The 19512-nt window shown below is 45.0% G+C and overlaps 1 protein-coding gene across 1 annotated transcript in view; it reads right to left on the bottom strand.

The window, feature by feature from the left end:
* The window catches only part of LOC144103773 (uncharacterized), a 47726-nt gene extending 39251 nt beyond the window's left edge, over positions 1-8475 (bottom strand). Inside the window, exons 1-6 of the mRNA XM_077636427.1 lie at positions 8420-8475; positions 7950-8119; positions 6815-6907; positions 6570-6693; positions 4713-4864; positions 1667-1738 (exon numbers count right to left, since the gene is read on the bottom strand). Coding sequence (XP_077492553.1) covers positions 1667-1738; positions 4713-4864; positions 6570-6693; positions 6815-6907; positions 7950-8119; positions 8420-8468 — 660 coding nt within the window. The 5' untranslated portion in view covers positions 8469-8475. The remainder of the gene's footprint in view (positions 1-1666; positions 1739-4712; positions 4865-6569; positions 6694-6814; positions 6908-7949; positions 8120-8419) is intronic.
* Positions 8476-19512: the final 11037 nt, after the last annotated feature.

Raw genomic sequence — 19512 nt, 5'->3', positions numbered from 1 at the left:
GTATTTATATGGAATGGCCGAAAAGTACCAGAAGCCAAGTGGCGAACGTTACATCCGTCGAAGATGTCTATGAACCAGCCCATAGCCGTCAGCTTGAAAATGGGCAGTCTGAATTCCAGAGTAATCGTGCCCTTTTCTCCATGCGGTAAAAGGTTCATTTAGTGGTCACTAGGAACCTAGTATTGCTAAATGTGCTTTATAAGTGCGCGCCTTTTCTCGTCTTGAGTTGTTTTTCAGCACAGGGTAGAGAGACAAAGTACTCATGGTGCCGGGATCACGGCGTAGTCTGCTGCACTAAACACGTGACGTAGTGTCCAAATAGCGCGCACGAAAACAGATGGAGGCATCATGTCAATAGACAACCTTGCGTAAAGCGCTTTCGAAATGGCCCTATAACTCAGAACTGCGATGGTATTCTCCACACATGAAAAGCCAAATCCGTTACTTAAAAGAAGGAAAACAACACTCATCAACAGAAGAGCAAACATATTTTTAAGTGGATCACCCCCTGTTATTTGTGTGCGCGTTTGCGTGGCTATTCGGTAAGGAAAATATAAAATGCACACTACTGTTTAATTTGTACAGCCCTTCGCTGGAAAGATAACTTAGGGTGCCATTGATGTTAAGGCCGGGATAGTATATATCGTTTCATTATTTGTTTATGTGTAAAGTAACCTGCTCCCACCCCCGCTTTCAGGCAACCAAAAAAAGAGAGGTCTTAGTCTTTTCACAGAATACCGCTGAGACAAAAAATTGTGATGACAGAGCATCTTGACGGGGCCTCATCGCGCGACGTTGCTCTAAGACTTTAGAAGTTATTTAACTGCTATATAATTTCCCTCTTAGTCTGGAAGGTGGGATGTTTCGAAAAAGGATGATGATGAACAAAGTCACACGTTAGCAGAGTCACCATGCTCTATCCTAATAGTACAGTCGTCCACACACCTGTCTGGAACGCTCGAACAGTGTGTCCCTCACTAGTGGCTTAGGCTCGAATCCTGGCCTTATTTCGCATGCACATTCACGTGCATCATCTTTGACTCCTCGGGTATTTGAAAGCTGCATTGGACTCAACAGGCGGCAGCGATTGTCATAAGTGCGCAAGAGAGAGCGCCGATGGAGCGCCCTAGGCAGGCCCCTGGACGACTTTACAAGTATTGCTCAGTCATCGAAAAGGAATTCTTTTTGCAGATTTTCGATGTTAACGCTAAAGACCCTTTGGGGATCCTGATTATCCCTTAAAAGCGCCGCATATACCCACAAATTTGAGAAAACCGCATTTTCAACCGGAAATTGCGTATGTACCAAGTTTTTTTTACATATCATAAGATTCAACTACATGAATAAATGCATCCGCAGATCTTCCCTCGGCAGGCTTGCATATTTTTACTACTAACGTTTTTGTTTTCGTCAAAAACTTCCCCATTACTTTTCTATGGCAGTGTTAAGTAATCTATGCTACCGATGGACAAACTTTAAAAGAAAGATTTTGCTATGCATTGGAAGAGTGTACCATCACCTTCAACATATTTATAAAAGAACCTTTTAATTTGCCAAAGCTGCCCCATAATTAAAATTGAAGTTCAAGAATCCTGGTTTTATTCATGTCCTTCAATTTTCATGTTGCCCCTCAGTCCGCTCATTGCGCTCGCTCGCAGCGACTTACCTTGTTCCGTGTTATTCCCGCGACCTTAAATGAAATCCTTGGCCGTGTCATGTCTTTGTATATTGAATTTACCTGAAATAAATTTGGAAATTTCATTCGTTTAATGCGCAGAAGGACGAACACAGAATCATGAGATGAAAGTTTTTAAGAAGCCCGAATAATGTTAATGCGACAGCATTAAGTGCCTCAACACGAAAAAATCTGGCGTCGATTCCGGTGAAACTCACTCAGTGTTTAAGGTGGTTTGGCGTCAAATGAATATAAAAACACTTTGAAAAGCTTGCAGCCGCGAGCGACATTGAAACCTGCGGCGGTACGAACAGAGGAGATTCGCTGGCCGCCGGAGCTGCGCTGGACGCCGCAGTTCAGCATGCCGCGCTAGCCAAGGTCTGTACAAAAGCAAGGGGGCGTGGACACTTGCACACGCGAGCCCAATTGTTCTAACGCAGGCCGGTATTGTGGCAACAAATGACGGACAGACAAGTAGATGGGTGGGTGGGTGGATTAGAGGGTTGCTGTAAGCCTTGCAGGACCCCTGTAGCACTCGTGTATGTCCTGCCTCTTGGAAGAGGCAGGATCAGAATTCTTACCTTCAGGAAACTTGGAGCAGTGGAGATGCATGACGAAGCAGTGTTGCTCGAAAGCAAACCTCCTATGCTCCAAACTTTTGACAAAGGCTGTACATACACCCCCCGTCAAAAGTGTACTGTCCAAGGGGTTTGCTTGTGAGGCCTGGAGCCTGCCTCTTTATGCATTATCAGCGACCGTAATCTCTCGAAAGGGGAGTGGCATCGTGTTCTCAATCCTCCCAAGGTTTGGAGTGCTAGATGCGCTAGGGAGCCTCGCTAAACAGCTTGGAATCAAACCCCTTGGGCTGTATACTTTTGACGGCGGCTGTGCGTGCGTTTCTGAAGCCTGCTTTGTGGCAGGCGGCCGACCTTCTTGCATTGTTGTGGTTAACCTGGCCATGTGGGTACACCTGACAATCCTTCACTTGGTTGAAGGGTGCACCTGGGTGAAGGCCTTCAGGGTAAAAGCCTCTAGGTCAAATATCTTTGTGGTAAAGGTCATTAGTTCAGATGTCTTTAGGGTGGAAGCCTTCATGGTAAATGCCTTACGAGTAAAGGAATTTATGTAGAAGGTGTTTAGGGGAAAAGCCTTCATGGTAAAGGCCTTTAGGTCAAATGCCTTTAGCACGTAAGGACCTACAGTGCTTACCGTAACTAGTGCTGCGGCACGATATTCCGCGTTTAGCCATGGTAAACTGTGCTAATGTTTTTTCGCTGTGTTACTTTCATGGTGTTATCGTTGTAATAAATGGGTATTTAAGCTGACCATTTTTTTGAAATGCAATTTTTAATTCTGCGCTTGCAACCTTGCATCAGCTCCCTGCTTTCAGCTACCAATCTTCAAATCCCTTTTTGCCCATTTCGAACGCAGATTTATTCACATAGCCATTGTTAAAACCCTAGGAACTTCGGGAGTGTGGCTGTGCCTGCATCCGCACCCGGATCGACACCGCCACATTCTAGTGTAAGAGGTTCAATTGTTTCAGCAGATTTACCACACGTTCCACATGTGCCATCTTCTTGGTTAAACTTCCTTTTGTAGATTCGCCTTCTAAACCACCCTGACCTAGCTTCAAAGAGCAGGGCATTAGCTCTTGAGTCACCAGAGAACGATTCTGTCTTCACCTGCCTTTTCCCAATTTCTGTATAGTTCTACCATCTGCTGTTTTTTTAATAATTAATCTAGTTTTTGCATTCTGTGTTTTTCAACGGTAGCTTAGAGCTCTTTAATTCTCCGTCCTCGCGACCGGCACACTTACTGGTTAGTTTCTTATGCCTTTTTCGCCACTATGAGTCAGCGCTCTTTCTGTATTATTATTTAAACACCTTAGCTGCCCACATGTTATTGGCCAATTTCGTCAAGAGTCCTTCCTATAATATTTTTCTCCGGGCTTCCCGGGCTTCGAGCAATGCCCAGCTTATGTCCCCCTGTATTGCCTGGTTTGTGGCTTTGCCATGCGCATCTACTGCTAATTTTCGAGCAGCTCTGGTTTATTTCTAGTGCCGACTGAACTTCTGCCCTTGAGCAAAAGACCGCATTTCCACATTTCGAAAAGTACGCCATAGCACCGTCATTCCCTTTCAGATACCTCTCAGTACACCACACTTGTAGTAAGCCCATAATGCCCCACGTTTGCTCATCACGGCATTTCTTCGCTCTTTAGCCCTAGCGGTCTTTTCGTACTTTACCATGTATCTCTGTCCTTCATTTACACATGCCCGAAAGCAGATGCATCCTACTTGGCCCAAGTCCCATCGAAGCGCCATCTGAGGAGCATTCAGCAAATATCACGGATTGGCGGCGAACTTGAACTGAGAACTTCAGTTACCATTAGTGTGAATTAACTCAGTAAGAATATGTAATGCCATCTCATTGTGAACGGATGACAGTAATTAGGCGGCCTTCATGTTATTATCGAAGGACGGCTGTGAAAACAAAGCCGATAATGTTGTTTCAGTTCTTTTATGTCAAATTCTGTCGTGAATAGAAGCTAACTGGTGTGATGCGCTATGAGTTCGGTACCAATGCATGTGCAAGGAGATTTAACTTTGTCATCTCTTTCAAAAACGCAAATGCTACAGGCAGGGTAGTGATAGTGCGTAGTTAGAGACTATTCTGTCTTCCGATCGCGTTTCGGGAAGGGTTAACGATTTGCCTCTCAAGAGTCAGTTTCTTTTCCTGAAGCATCTAAGATTAATACTAGGATTTTGGTGAGATGGCGGTATAGCAACAGTACAGAAAAGAAAACAGTTCTGCTCCATACCATAGGGCAGTTAACCTGTTTTTGTTGTTGTTGTTGTTGACTGATAGATTGCCCGGGAGAACGAGAGTCCCAAATTCCAGCATATTAGATTTAAGTTTATGGAAAATAAAACTGAAACGTGCCAGCGAATTCCTGCAAAGGATCGCGAGAGGGTCGGGTGTCCGACTTCCGCTTCTGGTGGGGAAGTAAAGCAGAAAAACCTAACGTGCTCACCGCACTGGTCATGACTGCCACGTAAGCAATCAGGTCCTTATCCCTTGGGAAGTGTTTCTGGTGCTCCTTGTCGGAAACAACGTGAACCTCCACCACGAACTTCTCGACATGTCTTCTGTGCTTCACGCTGGCGAGCCTTGAAAAGAAGTTAGCTGAAAAATCGTTTACAAAGAAAAATTGCTTTTTAGTTGCAGCTGTACACGAAATTTCTAGGTGTGTGCATGCCGCTTTTGAATCTTGAGTGACTCTCGATTAAGCAGGATAAAAGAAAAGAGGTTACGAAATCAAAAGTGCAATCGAATTCAGTTTCTCGTCCACGCCAGTGAGGAATGCTAGTGTATATCGAGACATTCCGGCATTCTAAAGACCATGACGCTGTTTTCACAAAAGAAAAAAACGAGATTTTATAAGCTTCAAAGAAGAAACAATAAAATACTGTTTTCCATCCCTTGCCCATTCAGGATGGAAAACATTAACAGGACTCTTAACACTGTGTAAAGCGAGATTCAATGACAGCTGGCGGGTTTTTACATTTTAACATTTATTTAGAAGAAGAATTTGAGAATAACATGAATATATCTATTCTTCTAGAGCACTCTTTTAGTCTTAAACACCTACTCGCTCTTCGACTATCACTCTTATCCAGTCCACCGCACCAGACGCGCGCAGCTCTGGTTGCACATATTACGCTTTCTCAATACCCACCTCCTTCTGCGTTAACCGGGTGGTTCCGGTGGTAGTCACCCTGTTGTTACCGCATTGTTACCCTAAAGTTACCCTATTGTTACTCGTTCATACGCCATACCCACCTCCTTCCAAGGCATACAACCCTCGGGGCGCGTTCCGTGGCAACCATCGGCAACGCAATACCGCTTCTACGACTGCTGCGACTAAAACTGGTACTACTGCTACTGGTACTATTACTGAGAGTATTAATACTACTACTACTTCTTCTAATACTACTACTACCACCACCACTTCTACAGCTACAGATACTGCTACTGCGGCTGCAGCGACAACTACTACTGCTATACTGCTGCTATTGCTGCTGCTACAACTACAACGGCCACTAGTACTGTACTACAACAGCAACGCAAAAGCCACCTGTCGCATTAAAATACGTGCGTAGACACAGTTTGTTTGGCACCGCTCTGAGAGACCGCGCTACACTGCGGTTCAGTTGGAAACGATGTCTAGTGACATCATCGATGTAGACGTCACAAGTTAGAATCCACTAGCGGGAAAATTTAAAGTGCAATTTTTTCAGCAATAAATTCGTGCTTTGCTCCCGGAGAAGCATTGACACAGCCATAGGGAGCAGCAGAATTGATTTTTACTACGAAAAAAACTCTCCAGACTTGTTTTCAGCGCCCCTCAGCGCTTGCCTCGTAGTATGCTTACTTGCATTTTATGAAATGTAACTATTCCGAGCTGTCCCCTTAGGTTCTATGAGCCAGAAGAAATAACAGTTCGTGTAATTTGAAATCTCTGCGTTGCTTCGTTTTGAAAGTTTTAGCATGCAATATGCAATTTGCAATTGGTATGCAAATGATATGCAATTGCATGCCAATTGGTACCAGTACAAAAAGTAATAACCGAGATGTAAAATAAACCCGTCAAGGCTTTTGCTCTCTTAATACTTTCTATTCAAAATATTGCAGTGCACTGAGCAAAATTGTTCGTTCAGCATCCTAGGTTAAAAATAATCAACTCATCAATTATTGCCACAAACAATGTAATGGTTGCACCTAGAGAGTACTTCTGCGTCTGATTGTGTTTCCCCACATGCTCTGTCAGATGCGACTATTACCTATTGAGTCCTTATGTGCAGTGGATAAGCATGCAAACATTACCTACCAATTTTATCGATGCCGCCTTTGGCCTCTTGAACTTCATAGATGCTATGAAGAATTTTGCCTCCCATCGGACGCTCAGTCTGGGGCACTGGCTTGATTCTCAGCTTGCTGTTGACGACCCCTTCCTAAAAAAGAATTGTTGGCAAATTAGTGTAAAATGAAAAACTGCGATTTTTTTCTATTTCGGCGTTTACATTACAATGTTTATTTAGTCTAATACAGCGAAGAGAATACGACGAAGCTTACGACTTGCACAGTTCCATTCCTTTGCAGCACTACTAGGGAAGAGTGGTGATACGAGTCACTGTACAGGTTTTCTTGAATGGCGGATGTGTCGACCTGGGAAAGCGAATCATTGCCTATCATATCTGGTAAGCAGATCAATAGGTAAAATAAACTGAGACACTTAAGATTTATTACCTCTCAGAGAAACAAGCCATCATCAGCCTGATTACGCCCACTGAAGGGCAAAGGCCTCTCCCATATCTCTCGAATTAACCTTGTAATGCTATTCAAAATGTTTTCTGCTAATCATAGGCCAACATGATGTCTCATTTTTGAATTGTGCGAAAAACGTCATTGATTTCTAGCCGTGAGGGGGACTCATGAAGCAGTCGAAAATGGCAGAAAATTATTTGGAAAGTTTAGCGTCCCAAAGTGACTCAGGCTATGAGGGACGCCGTAGTGAAGGGCTCCGTAAATTTCAATCGCCTGGGGTTCTCTAACGTGCACGGACATCGCACAGTACACGGGCCTCTGGAATTTGGCCTCCTTCGAAATTCGACCTCCGCGGCAGGGATCGAACCCGCGTCTTTCGGGTCAGTAGCCGAGCACCATAGCCACTGAGCCACCACGGCGGCTCAAAATGGCAAAATGATCGGAATTGGCCACTTCCCGCATCCTCCTCTAGATGTTGACTGCCAATAAATAAGCGCTTTTTTTTTTTGGGGGGGGGGGGGGGGAGTTCTCCTTTCTTACCACTTGTTCTGCGTTAGAGAGCTTTAGCATAGCGCGATGCGCGATCCGCTACTGTGAACCGCTTCCGCGAGGTGCTACTGCACGTGCGTCGATCGCTTCGAGGGCACCAGATGGCGCCACGCTCCCGTCATCTGCGTGCACGCCTGCCTGGTCACATGTCACTGTGTCAGTGGTGCCCACGGAAATGGATCACGGTGGCGGATCGCGGATCACGCTATGCTATAACTCTCTATTAAGCGTGCCACAGTAGAAGTTGTGATAATTTAGTATTTTCTTATGTTATGTGCGAAAAAACTCCAATGTGTAAAAAAAGAAGCGGGTCGTAAGGCTACCATGACGCTGCTGGAGTCATCGTGAAAAGATTATAAGTATTTGTTTATGAAAGAAATATTTCGTCACTTACTGCATTCACTTGATTCCCGTCTTTGCTGCTTGTAACAAAGAGAAGCTTGTCTGCCAGTACAGAGCTCTTTTCCAGGTTTAGAGTAATCTCATCCGTTAGCCGAATCACCAGACTTCCTGTGGTTGTTCGTTCTTGCAGAACCATTGGGTATACTGAGATCTCGTTCTCTGCTACAAGGATTGGCCACGAAGAAACCGGCAGTCAGTCAATCATTCGACTCGGTGATAACTCTCGGAAGCACAGCTAGAAATTTGTTTTATATAGATTAACTGAAGACCATTTCATGTTCTCCGAAAAGACAGCTCGAAATAGACGATAAAAGTAATGAAGACTACTAGAATTTCGGTTCTATGTAATCTTTGCTCATGGTCCTCTGTTCGGTGATGTATTCGTTCTACACAACTTTGCAGCAAATAGGAAACGGTAAAATATTTCTAATACAGAATTAGCCATGCATGAGCTACACTCACCTGCACAGCAACGAAGCGCGAAGCACAGGAACAAGACTGGAAGAATCATTTTTCGTTTGTCCATGCCAGGGAGGCGCTTTACTTATGTGCACCGTCTTGCCTACGGCATATATACTGAAAAAGCCGGAAATAATTCTTTCTTTTTCTGCCTTCGCTCGTGCAAAAACTGACGCCATGGCAAATTAAAAGTTCATTGACAAGTGCCGAGCGCCGAGTCACGTTCTGCAGCGTGCTTATTTTTAAGTCTGCACAAGAAACGAACGGACAAAAGAACTGACGAGGTTATCGCGATGGACTTTCATCTCGACGCTGTGAAATGTGAACACCTACGACCCCTATTGCGGCCAACTGTGAAATCTCGTGAATCCTTTATTGGCGGTGATTTTTGGTGGTGATATTGGCGGTGATTGGCGGTGCATTGGACATACTGTATACTGTACAAATTTATTGTGCGTTTCAGGAATTGCGTCACAGCTTTGAAAACTTTTTGTCATAGTGACGTAGTATGCATTTTTGTGAGCGTGAAAGCTGGTTCTTGCTACTTACATTGCAAAATTTGTGCCTAGATTGTTGTTTACAGGCCCGCTCATTTGGACTGTCTTTTTAAGCTTTCGCAGCACTTTATACTTAATATCTTGAGAGTATTGAGGGGCAGGACGCACACATGACTGGGTTAAAATGCAGTTAAAATAATAATAATAATAATTGGTTTTTGGGGAAAGGAAATGGCGCAGTATCTGTCTCATATATCTTTGGGCACCTGAACCGCGCCGTAAGGGAAGGGATAAAGGAGGGAGTGAAAGAGGAAAGGAAGGAAGAGGTGCCGTAGTGGAGGGCTCCGGAATAATTTCGACCACCTGGGGATCTTTAACGTGCACTGACATCGCACAGCACACGGGCGCCTTAGCGTTTTTCCTCCATAAAAACGCAGCCGCCACGGTCGGGTTCGAACCCGGGAACTCCGGATCAGTAGTCGTGCGCCCTAACAGTTAAAATTCAGTTTAAATCAGGTTTGCTGTTTGCGGTTTGTGGAGTTTCAACGTCCCAGAGCGACTCAGGTTATGAGAGATGCCGTAGTGGAGGGCTCCGGAAATTTCGACCACCTGGGATTCTCTAACGTGCACTGACATCGCACAGTACACGGGACTCTAGAATTTCGCCTCCATCGAAATTCAACCGCTGCGGCCGGGATCGAACCCGTGTGTTTACGGTCAGCAGCCGAGCGCCATAACTACTGAGCCACAGCGGCGGCTCTAAATCAGGTTTAAATGAAGAGTTATAAATCACGTGAACACCACATGATTTATTTATTTATTTATTTATTTATTTATTTTTTATTTATTTATTTATTTATTTTTACCTTTAAGGCGTGGGGAAATTCAGAGGGGAAAGGATGATTGGAACAAATAGAATAAAAAAGGAAACGCAAACCAGACAAGTGAATGATTTACATATAAAATGTTGGCTAATGCTTTTCTTGAGCACATTGTTGTGTTATCCCAAGCTGAAAGTAAACCCTCTGTTGCTGCAACTGTCAAGATACCGTACTCACTTAAGCGAAGTACCACTTGCGTCTTGTGAAAAGCGAGGATCATGCAATGGCTCTTCCTAAGCAGCTTATATATATATATATATATATATATATATATATATATATATATATATATATATATATATATATATATATATATATATATATATATATATATATATATATATATATATATATGTATATATATATATATATATATATATATATATATATATATATATATATATATATATATATATATATATATATATATATATATGCATGCATGCAAGCAAACAGTGGTGCTGTCCTGCTGTCACATTCATCGCAGTGCTGCATGCCTTTAAAATATTCCGTCAGCTAATGCACGATGTGTTTGCGAAACAGGTCGTAATAAGAAAAGTTGCGGTGTAATGCATGCCACGCATGCACTTAAATGAAAATTGAAAATTATTTTTTGAGGAAAAGAAATGGCGCAGTAACTGTCTCATATGTCGGCGCACACCCGAACCACGCTGTAAGGAAATGAATAAAGGAAGAAAGAGGTGCCGTAGTGGAGGGCTCCGGAATAATTTCGACCAACTGGGGTTCTTTAACGGGCATGGGCATCGTACAGCACACGGGTGCCTTTTTGCGTTTTCCCTCCATCGAAACATTGCCGCAGCGGTCGGGATCGAACCCGGGTACTCTGGCTCAGTAGCCGAGCGCACTAACCACTGAGCCACCGCGGCGGGCCCTGCACTTAAAACAGCGTCAGTTTGGGCTATATGGTGCGTGCAACCTCACGGCAGGAATAGATGCGTGCTGACCCGTGTTCTTTATTCATTAAAAAAAAAACAATGGTTTTAATCTTTTGGGACATGTACTTTTCTTTTTAAGCGTGTGTTTTGTTCTGTCGCCCTGGTCAGCGAGTAACGGCATATCATAACTCAATCAATACACGCTGACGCTCGTATTTCATGCTGGTCACATTAACGCGTCGTTTAAAAATGTGGTCGATGCAAGAGGCACTCCTGGTGGTCACTTGGAAGGGGTTGTTTACAACGGTGTCGCCAAGAAGTCCATGCGTAAACCCCAGTAACCACTGTCAATCGCTTAGCTTCGAAGTGCTCCCCGCATATGACGGGGTGAGCCTCCATTTTCCCCGCGATGCACATGTTGGCATTCGCGTGCTGCATACCGGTCGTCACCACGATTTTTTTTATGTCTTGGTCGGTGGCGTTTGCCATAATGTACACGCAGGCTACCCCCACGACTCAACAGCTTACTTTACACTTGACAGCATACATGTCATTCTTTACTAGACATATAAATGTACCGCAAATAATTAATACCGAAAAAATGACAAGTTTTTTGCCGCAAATATTGCAGATATGGGATTGCAGATATTGAAATATACTCAAAGCAAGAATATGCATATAATTTATATCCATGTAAGCCAGTTGGACATCGAAAAGAGTTTTTCATAATTTCTTGTTCCCATATATGCACTAATATCTGGTGATTAATTTTGGCTTCCTAAATACTGCCACTTGCTGGGGTGTGGTATCGATGGCGTTTACAGCGTTCCTTGGGTGACCAACTTCTCGCGACCGACCATTAATTTAACTGCCATCTCCCAGGGTGGCAGGGTGGGCGCGATGCCTATCCAGTGTGCAGAATGCACTCAACGTTACAGACGCCAAGCCGCGTCTATACTTGCATGATGCACCACAGCTTTCGCTCTCTAATCAAGTTCAGTTGTATTTAAATCGCAGCTAATTTTTTTCCAAAATTATCGCTCACTTTTTGTATCCTGCCATCACTAGTCCTGACGTGGTACGTGGACGCCCAGCTCACCAGGACATCTTGTCATCTGGTGTCGTCACGATTTATTCTTGTACCGCTTAGCGTGTGCAGCGCTCCAGCAGTTCGCACATGCTGACTGGTCCCGACGTGGCAGGCATGCCCCCAGCTCTCGAGAGATCCCGCGAGAGACACTTTTCGGTGAGTCGGAAGTTCGCAACACGTGATCAGGGAAAATTTGGAAACTTTTGTGAAATGCCGCTGGCTGCTCAAAAATTACAGTGAACGTAAAAGAAAAAGACGGCATCGGCGACGGGATTCAGTCTTCTGACGTTTCCTTCCCCGCGCAAATGCTTCATTGGCATTCTACTCTATACCTTGGCCAATCCCCCCCACGTGGTTATGTGCCATATTACTTGAGGAGAAGAAGAAGAAGAATCATGTGGAGCGCCCTGCCGATACTCTCAGAAAGGTGCTCCGCCAGGTCGCCAGCATGTGGCGACATCTGGCGCCCTCATGTCGATTTTTCAGCTGTGGACGGGTAGACATCAAACGGACAGACGGACGCAAATTTTCGGGCAAACATAGGCAAAAATCTTGCCGTTAAAAACATTCCGGCATTAAAAACTAGAAGCAGGTACAAAACAGCAACTACGACGAGAACTGAAACCGTAGCAGCCGCGTCAGCGCGGCTGAGGGCTGCGCCGCCCTGGGCTCCAATTTCGCGTGGTATGCTACAGCGGCGTCGCCGCCGCTTACTCGGCGTTCCAATGGAGAACGACGAGGGAACTTTTCCTGCCGCTCAGCTCTTCGCGAAGCGTTGCTTATCTTATTCATATTGGTCCCTGTTAAGTGCGGGTTTTTCCGCGGTGGCTCAGTGGTTAGGGCGCTCGACTACTGATCCGGAGTTCCCGGGTTCGAACCCGACCGCGGCGGCTGCGTTTTTGTGGAGGAAAAACGCTAAGGCGCCCGTGTGCTGTGCGATGTCAGTGCACGTTAAAGATCCCCAGGTGGTCGAAATTATTCCGGAGCCCTCCACTACGGCACCTCTATCTTCCTTTCTTCTTTCACTCCCTCCTTTATCCATTCCCTTACGGCGCGGTTCAGGTGTCCAAAGATATATGAGACAGATACTGCGCCATCTCCTTTCCCCAAAAACCAATTATTATTAATACTGTTAAGTGCATCCGAAGTCTTGGCAGAAATCAAGAAATTGAAAATTGTTTTGGGGGGAAAGGAAATGGCGCTGTATCTGTCTCATATATCGTTGGACACCCGAACCGCGCCGTAAGGGAAGGAATAGAGGAGGGAGTGAAAGAAGAAAGGAATAAAGAGGTGCTCGTAGTGGAGGGCTCCGGAATAATTTCGACCACCTAGGGATCTTTAAGGTGCACTGACATCGCACAGCACACGGGCGCCTTTGCGTTTCGCCTCCATCGAAACGCTGCCGCTGCGGTCGTGTTCGAACCCGGATACTCCGGTCCTGGCAGCGGCGACCGCCGTTTTGGTCCTTTCCCGTGCGCCTCCTTTGAGGGCAGCGCGAAGCAACACTGCACAGATTCAAGCAAACCGACAATCAACATGAACCATGAAAAACCTACATAAACCGAAAAGCCCAGTCATTTACTTACAGATAGTTCCATCACACGCAGCTAGAGTTTTGCGAATGCGTAAATCTCTCGCGCAAGAGTGGTTTTTGGGTGTTTTAAAGCTCGCATGCTACATGACACTATACAACACCTGGAGTAATTACAAACCTGAGCTGGCTCGTCCAGAGCATTTCCTCTGTGGCCGGTGGACCAGAAGATTAGAAATTTTAAAGCAGGTAGTGGTTTTCAGAGGTAATCATTGAATTAAAGCGCTCCTGCACAGCCACGGAAATAATGAAACTTCAGTGCCTGCAACAAAGCAGCTGCGGCGCGCTTTCACATGATTTCTCCTGCAGCACACCGGTCCAGCGCTGTTCATCAGCCTGCGCACCTTTGTGCGTTAGCGGATGCGCGCCTGTCACAAACACTGAAACATGCGCTGTAGACACTGAGGCTGCTCTCGTCTTAGAATCATTTTGGAAAAAGCCGGTAGGCCGGAAATTTGGAGCAAAAGGATCTAGTATAAAGAAAGCTCTCTGTGTACAAAAGAGAAACCCATTAATTTATTTCGCTTAACTGCATACCTATCAAGAAAATTTTTCTTATTACCAACCTGTTTTGATCACAGCGGATATGTCTCGTTCATTCAATGATTTTGACGCTTTTATTGACGAACCATTTGCTGCGACAGAATGAAGGGAGTAATGTAGGTTTTGTTTTGGTTTATTGCTTCTCGGGGTTTAACGTCCCAAAGCGACTCACGCTATGAGGGACGCCGTAGTGGAGGGCTCCGGATAATTTCGACCACCTGGGGTTCTTTAACGTGCACTGACATCGCACAGTACACGGGCCTCTAGAATTTCGCCTCCATCGAAATTCGACCGCCGCGGCCGGGATCGAACCCGCGTCTTCCGGACCAGCAGCCGAGGATCGAAAACTGAGTATTGCAGATGTTAAACATACTCTGCAAAGGCGGTCTTAAAGACCCGCAGAAAATATCAGCGAGTAAAATTTTACTACATAATATAGGAGGGATGAAAGCACACGGAGGGATGAAAGCACGTGTGCGGCGCCGGAGGAGTTCCTTTCTTGATGAAAGCAGGGTAAAATTGTCCAAATGGAGGAGCCGAGGCGGTGATGAGTTTGTATTCGCAAGGCGGGTCGCTAAATCTGCCTGGCTTTGACAGGTCAGCAGATCCCGTGGGACCGACACAATACCTACCTATTTTCATACTGTGGTCTTCGATGTCCTGAAGTTCGTAAACACTGTGAAGAATTTGACCTTGCAACTAACGCTCGGCTTGTGGCAGTGGCTTGATTCTGAGTTTGCTGTTGATGACTCCTTCCTACAAAAGTATTGTTGATGGACACGTTACAAAAACAACCTGACAGAAATTCTAGCTCACATACTGAATAATTCTTTCAGCAGGGTTCACAGGCATTGCTATGTTTTAGTGGGTTTACAACAGCAATGTAGAATACATGATGTAACTTACGGCTTGCATGGTTCCATCCCTTTGCAGAACCATGACGGAAGATTGGTGATGCGGGTCATGATACAAATTCTCTTCAATGGTGGATGTGTCGAACTGGAATACACATTTGGCATTCACAGTTTCAAAAAAAAGAGCAGCAACGTGAAAATTATAATGAGGTAATGTACACCTGCTGCTTTGCGAAAAAAACGGCAATGCTACACGATAAATTTGTGGTTATTCATCGCACAATCCAAAAACTTGCAGTCGTCTGTTACAAAAACAGAAATATTTTCAAGCTGTCCTAGCGCAGTTATGGTGCGTCCATGGTAGTCCCTGCCTTAAAGAAGCTGCGAAACACCGCTTGAACGGATGCCGGTTACACTTCAGATGGATTCTTTATGTCACACAGATGCTGACTCAAAAAGAATTACGAGAATCTATGCACAGGAACGGGAGTTATTCAAAGAAGAAATTTCAGAATACAAACAAACAAAATGCTACCCTCAACTCGATTTTCGCGCAGCTTGCCATTCCCATTTCACTCTCCCAATGACGACACTTAGTGCGACCAATCAAAGCAGCCTATCTAAACACGTTGCGGAAGTTAGCGCTCCATGGTTGCCTGTTCTCCGTAACTCGTTCATGCCAAGGCTGGCGGCGCCGTTTGCATGGTTACAACCATGTGAACGCCCAGCCGATCCAGCGAAGCTTCATCGTCACGTCGACGGGGCGGAAGGGAACACTGTCAGTGATGGTCCCTTACTTATGGATCCGAACTCGAGAGCGAGATACTGCGACGGTGTGACAGCCTGCTCAAGATATCAGACACATTTAGCATAGCGCGTACCGCTTCTGTTTACCGCCTACCATTGCCCGTCGCTCCTAGCGCGCTGGTTGGTCACGGCGAGCAAGGAGCGCGCGCTGTTGACGGGAACGTGGCGCCATCTGGCGCCGCCACCCGGTGATCATCCACAAGCTGACGATGCGCACTGCCTGCTAAACGTGAAACGAACGCATCCTTCCTTGGGACCTAAACGAACGCTTATAGAGTGCGACGGCTCGATCGGATCAACTCCGCAAAGCCGCTCTCAGATACATAAAGAGTAGCCATAAGTGCTGAGTGCTAGGTCGTGGGATACAGAGAGGCGGAAAGTCCGTCGATGCAAAAAGTAGCCAGAGCCTCTGGTGGTGTATTTTTGTTTTGCTTGCTTTACAGTGTTTTTATCTAGGGCAAACAAGTTGGTTTTGTTAATGTAATATAAAACACAAAAACTTGACAAAACGTATCTCTAGTTATTAACACAATTTGCAGTATGTTTGCTCTTTGTCCAGTCATCAAGCTCCCACTGAGAGATGTCATACCCGCTGCTAAAAACCGCCACTTTATGGTGCCACCGTCAGCGCCACGAATTTGTTTTCGCGAGCTAATTAAAATATTAAAAACCGCAGGATACGCCAAACGACCGATGGTAATAGCATCACTATAACTAATTCTATGCAACCAACAGGCAAAACAATGCACTGAAAATGTGTTTCGGGGCCCCTTTAAGTGACGAAAAAAAGCCAGATTATCCACTGTCCGCTTCTGACGGTGAAGTAACGTGATAAAGAGCTAGGCTTTAATATGCAACTTTTCTTTCAAATCATTTCTGGTGCTTTGTCTAAAACATTTCCAGGACCCTGCTTGTCGCTAGGCAGATGTGACAAGAAAAAAAAATTAAGGCCAGCACTGCGTGGTTAACCATTGAAGAGAAACATGACGCGCATAGAAGTGCCACGAACTAAAATGTTAGCCTACAATGCAAATAGTGCAATCTAAGTTAGAATATTGTTCTGAAATCTGGAACCCGCGTACTAAAAGGACAGTATAAAACTCGAGCTAGTTCAGAGAAAAGCTTCGAGATTTATATAAGGGAAATATGGCAGGAAAGGATTCTCTGTCCTCATTATAATGTTACAAAACAGAATACAGACACTGGAAACACGCAGAAAAATTAATCGTCTTGTACTTCTACACAATACTCTTTTTCGAAAACATAATCTGACGCTACCAGCTTCCGTATGTCGGCCTATACTACGCAAAGAACATGACACAGTAATGAGTATTTGCTTCAGCCAATTTTCGCGAAAACGAACGCTCACAAGTACAGTTTTATTCCTCGACCGATGAGCGAGTGGATTTCACTTCCCATTGGGGTATTTATGTCCGACGATTTCATGGCTACATTGCAAAATAATTTTTGTGAAATTAAGCGATGTTGACGTGTGACTCGGGCTTCTTTCTGTGCATTATGTTCATTTCATATTACATCATATACGCTTGTCTGTGATTTCTTTTTGTTTGTGAAATGCCCTTCCCGCTTGGGCCAACGTGTTGGCCTACAGTAAGTCTAGATAAAATTAAATAAAATAAATAAAAGAAAAAGGCAAATGAATCACGAATCCTTACCGGCGAGGCTTAATTGTCAGTATACTGCTGCACTCCATATCTTTCGGTACTTACTGTGTCCACTTGGTCCCAGTCTTCATTGCTCGTAACAACGATGAGCCTGTCCGCCGGTACCGAGCTCTTTTCGAAGTTGAGCGTGATCTCGTCCGTGAACCGAAGGACCAGATTTGCTGTGGCTGTTCTCTCTTGCATGATCGTGGGATATATTGAAAACTCATTCCCTGCTACAAGAACTGGAGCGACAAGAACCAGCAGTCAGTCAATCGATTGTTTATGCAAAAAATTTTGGAACCACAACTACAAGACTGTTCTCTCCAATTTAGAGTGTGACCATTCTATGAATTTGGAAACGACGACGGCAAACAGATGAAAAAAAAAGCGGGCAGAGTGACAGGAGGTCATTTTATGATCTCGTTCTTCTTGTGATCTCCTGTCTTGCACTGTCGTTCTCATTTTACCTACCCTTTAAAACGTGGGGGAAAATGCAGTTCTCTCGGTACTTGGTGAGCCATGCACGATTTACACCTACCGGCACAGCAGTGGAGTGTGAAGGTCAAAGCAAAGATAGGAGCCATCATTTCTAGATTGTCGACCCTAGTTATGAAGTACAAAACAGCGACTTCGTTTATTCATTTGCACATGACCCGGTCTGCGATTTTTATACAGTGCACGTCTACAACAATCGAGCTTTTGCGTTTTCTCATGCAAACTGTGACGTCAAGGGAGAGAAGAAAGGTCATCCTCAGACGATGAGTGCTGAGTGACGTTCTCCCAGCGATTATTCTGGTTTCTGTGCTAGACACCAATCGCCAGAGGTGCCACCGACGTGATTGCCCCGCACTTTCATCTCGGTGCACTGAAAATGTCCAAACGAATTAAGCGGTCATCCTTGAGTCAGCATCGTTCGCTGACCACCTGGGCGCCAAGACAATGCCTTGTTTCCTCGTTAATTGGCGATTATCGCTGGGGATTTTTCAGGTGCTCAAATCTTTAACAGGACGCACAGCACGGTGTTGAATGTTATTTTGTGGTTGCACATAGCCCCAAATAAGGAGCGTTCAGAAAGTGCGTGGCAGCTGTCGTCATAGTGACGCAGTACAATTTCTAGGACGTAAAAGCTGCTTCTCAACAATTACATTCTAGAACGCCTGCGTAGTTCGTTCTTCACGTGGCCTGCTACGAAACGACAGGCCGGGTTCATAGGATTTCGTACCACTTCTCACTCCGGTTACATTAGCCACGAAGTTTTGAGACACGGGACTCACTAATCTCCTCCGTGTTAGCACTGCGCTGGTATGAGCAGTTGTGCGTCTCGTGAACAATTTACGTTTTTCTGGTGGGAATGGTGGGAATGTTAAAAATGGTGGGAAGCGCATGATAGAAATCTCAGGTCTCTTCCTATGTCTTCAATTTCCCGTCAGGAATCAGGTTGCCTTCTGTATTGATGCCAACCGCCGACATAACGAGAAAATGTAAGCATTTTCTTATTCCTGCTAGTTTTGCCTTGCGGGAATATGACACGACATTAAACAGGCGCGGTTGGCTTAGGTTTGACTCGCATTTCAATGACTGACGACCGTTGGCTACGCAAAACTGAGAACACTAACGTACGTTTTTGTAAGCAACGGGAAACACGTGCTTGACAATACTCAGACACCGCGCTGAACACTCTTTGAAACATTCATGGTTTGCTTCACATCAGAGAACGTAGAGTGCACGAAGAAAAAACTCATACGCACACATTCTTTCCACTACATTTAAGTGAAAACAGCACCGGAAAAAGAACGAAACCCTCAAACGTACTGACAGTCGTTTTTCCAATGTACAAAGAAAAGAACACAGCGCGTATTTCGCACTAATACTTCTTCGCTCACATTTGTATTGTTTCTCGAGTTAAGTACCGACCGGCCGAGGGCGCCCCTCCAGCAGCTCCCAACAAGTTCACATGTATAAAATGTTTAGTTGGAAGCGCGCCTTGTGCGTCGGGATCCCTTTAACCTGTAGCAAAGCTATTTGAGGCATTATGCCAGTAAGTTCAATGGCATTAATCCGCGTGCAACAAGAAATACATTCGCTCAGGGGGATACGCGCTTGAAAAAACAATTTTTCTGAGAAAATCGCATTCTTCCGTTTTCCTTGTATTATTATATGAGTAAGCCTTTTTCTTACATGTTAAACAACACCAGCGCCGGATATAGGCGCGAAATTACCACGACTCGCGTCGGAAATGCGCCAAATTACCACAAAACAAGTTCAGTTAA

The sequence above is a fragment of the Amblyomma americanum genome, chromosome 9, assembly GCF_052857255.1.
Source record: "Amblyomma americanum isolate KBUSLIRL-KWMA chromosome 9, ASM5285725v1, whole genome shotgun sequence".
Classification (NCBI taxonomy): domain Eukaryota; kingdom Metazoa; phylum Arthropoda; class Arachnida; order Ixodida; family Ixodidae; genus Amblyomma; species Amblyomma americanum.
Note: the sequence above shows the minus strand (reverse complement) of the source record. Positions and strands in the feature narration are given on the sequence as shown.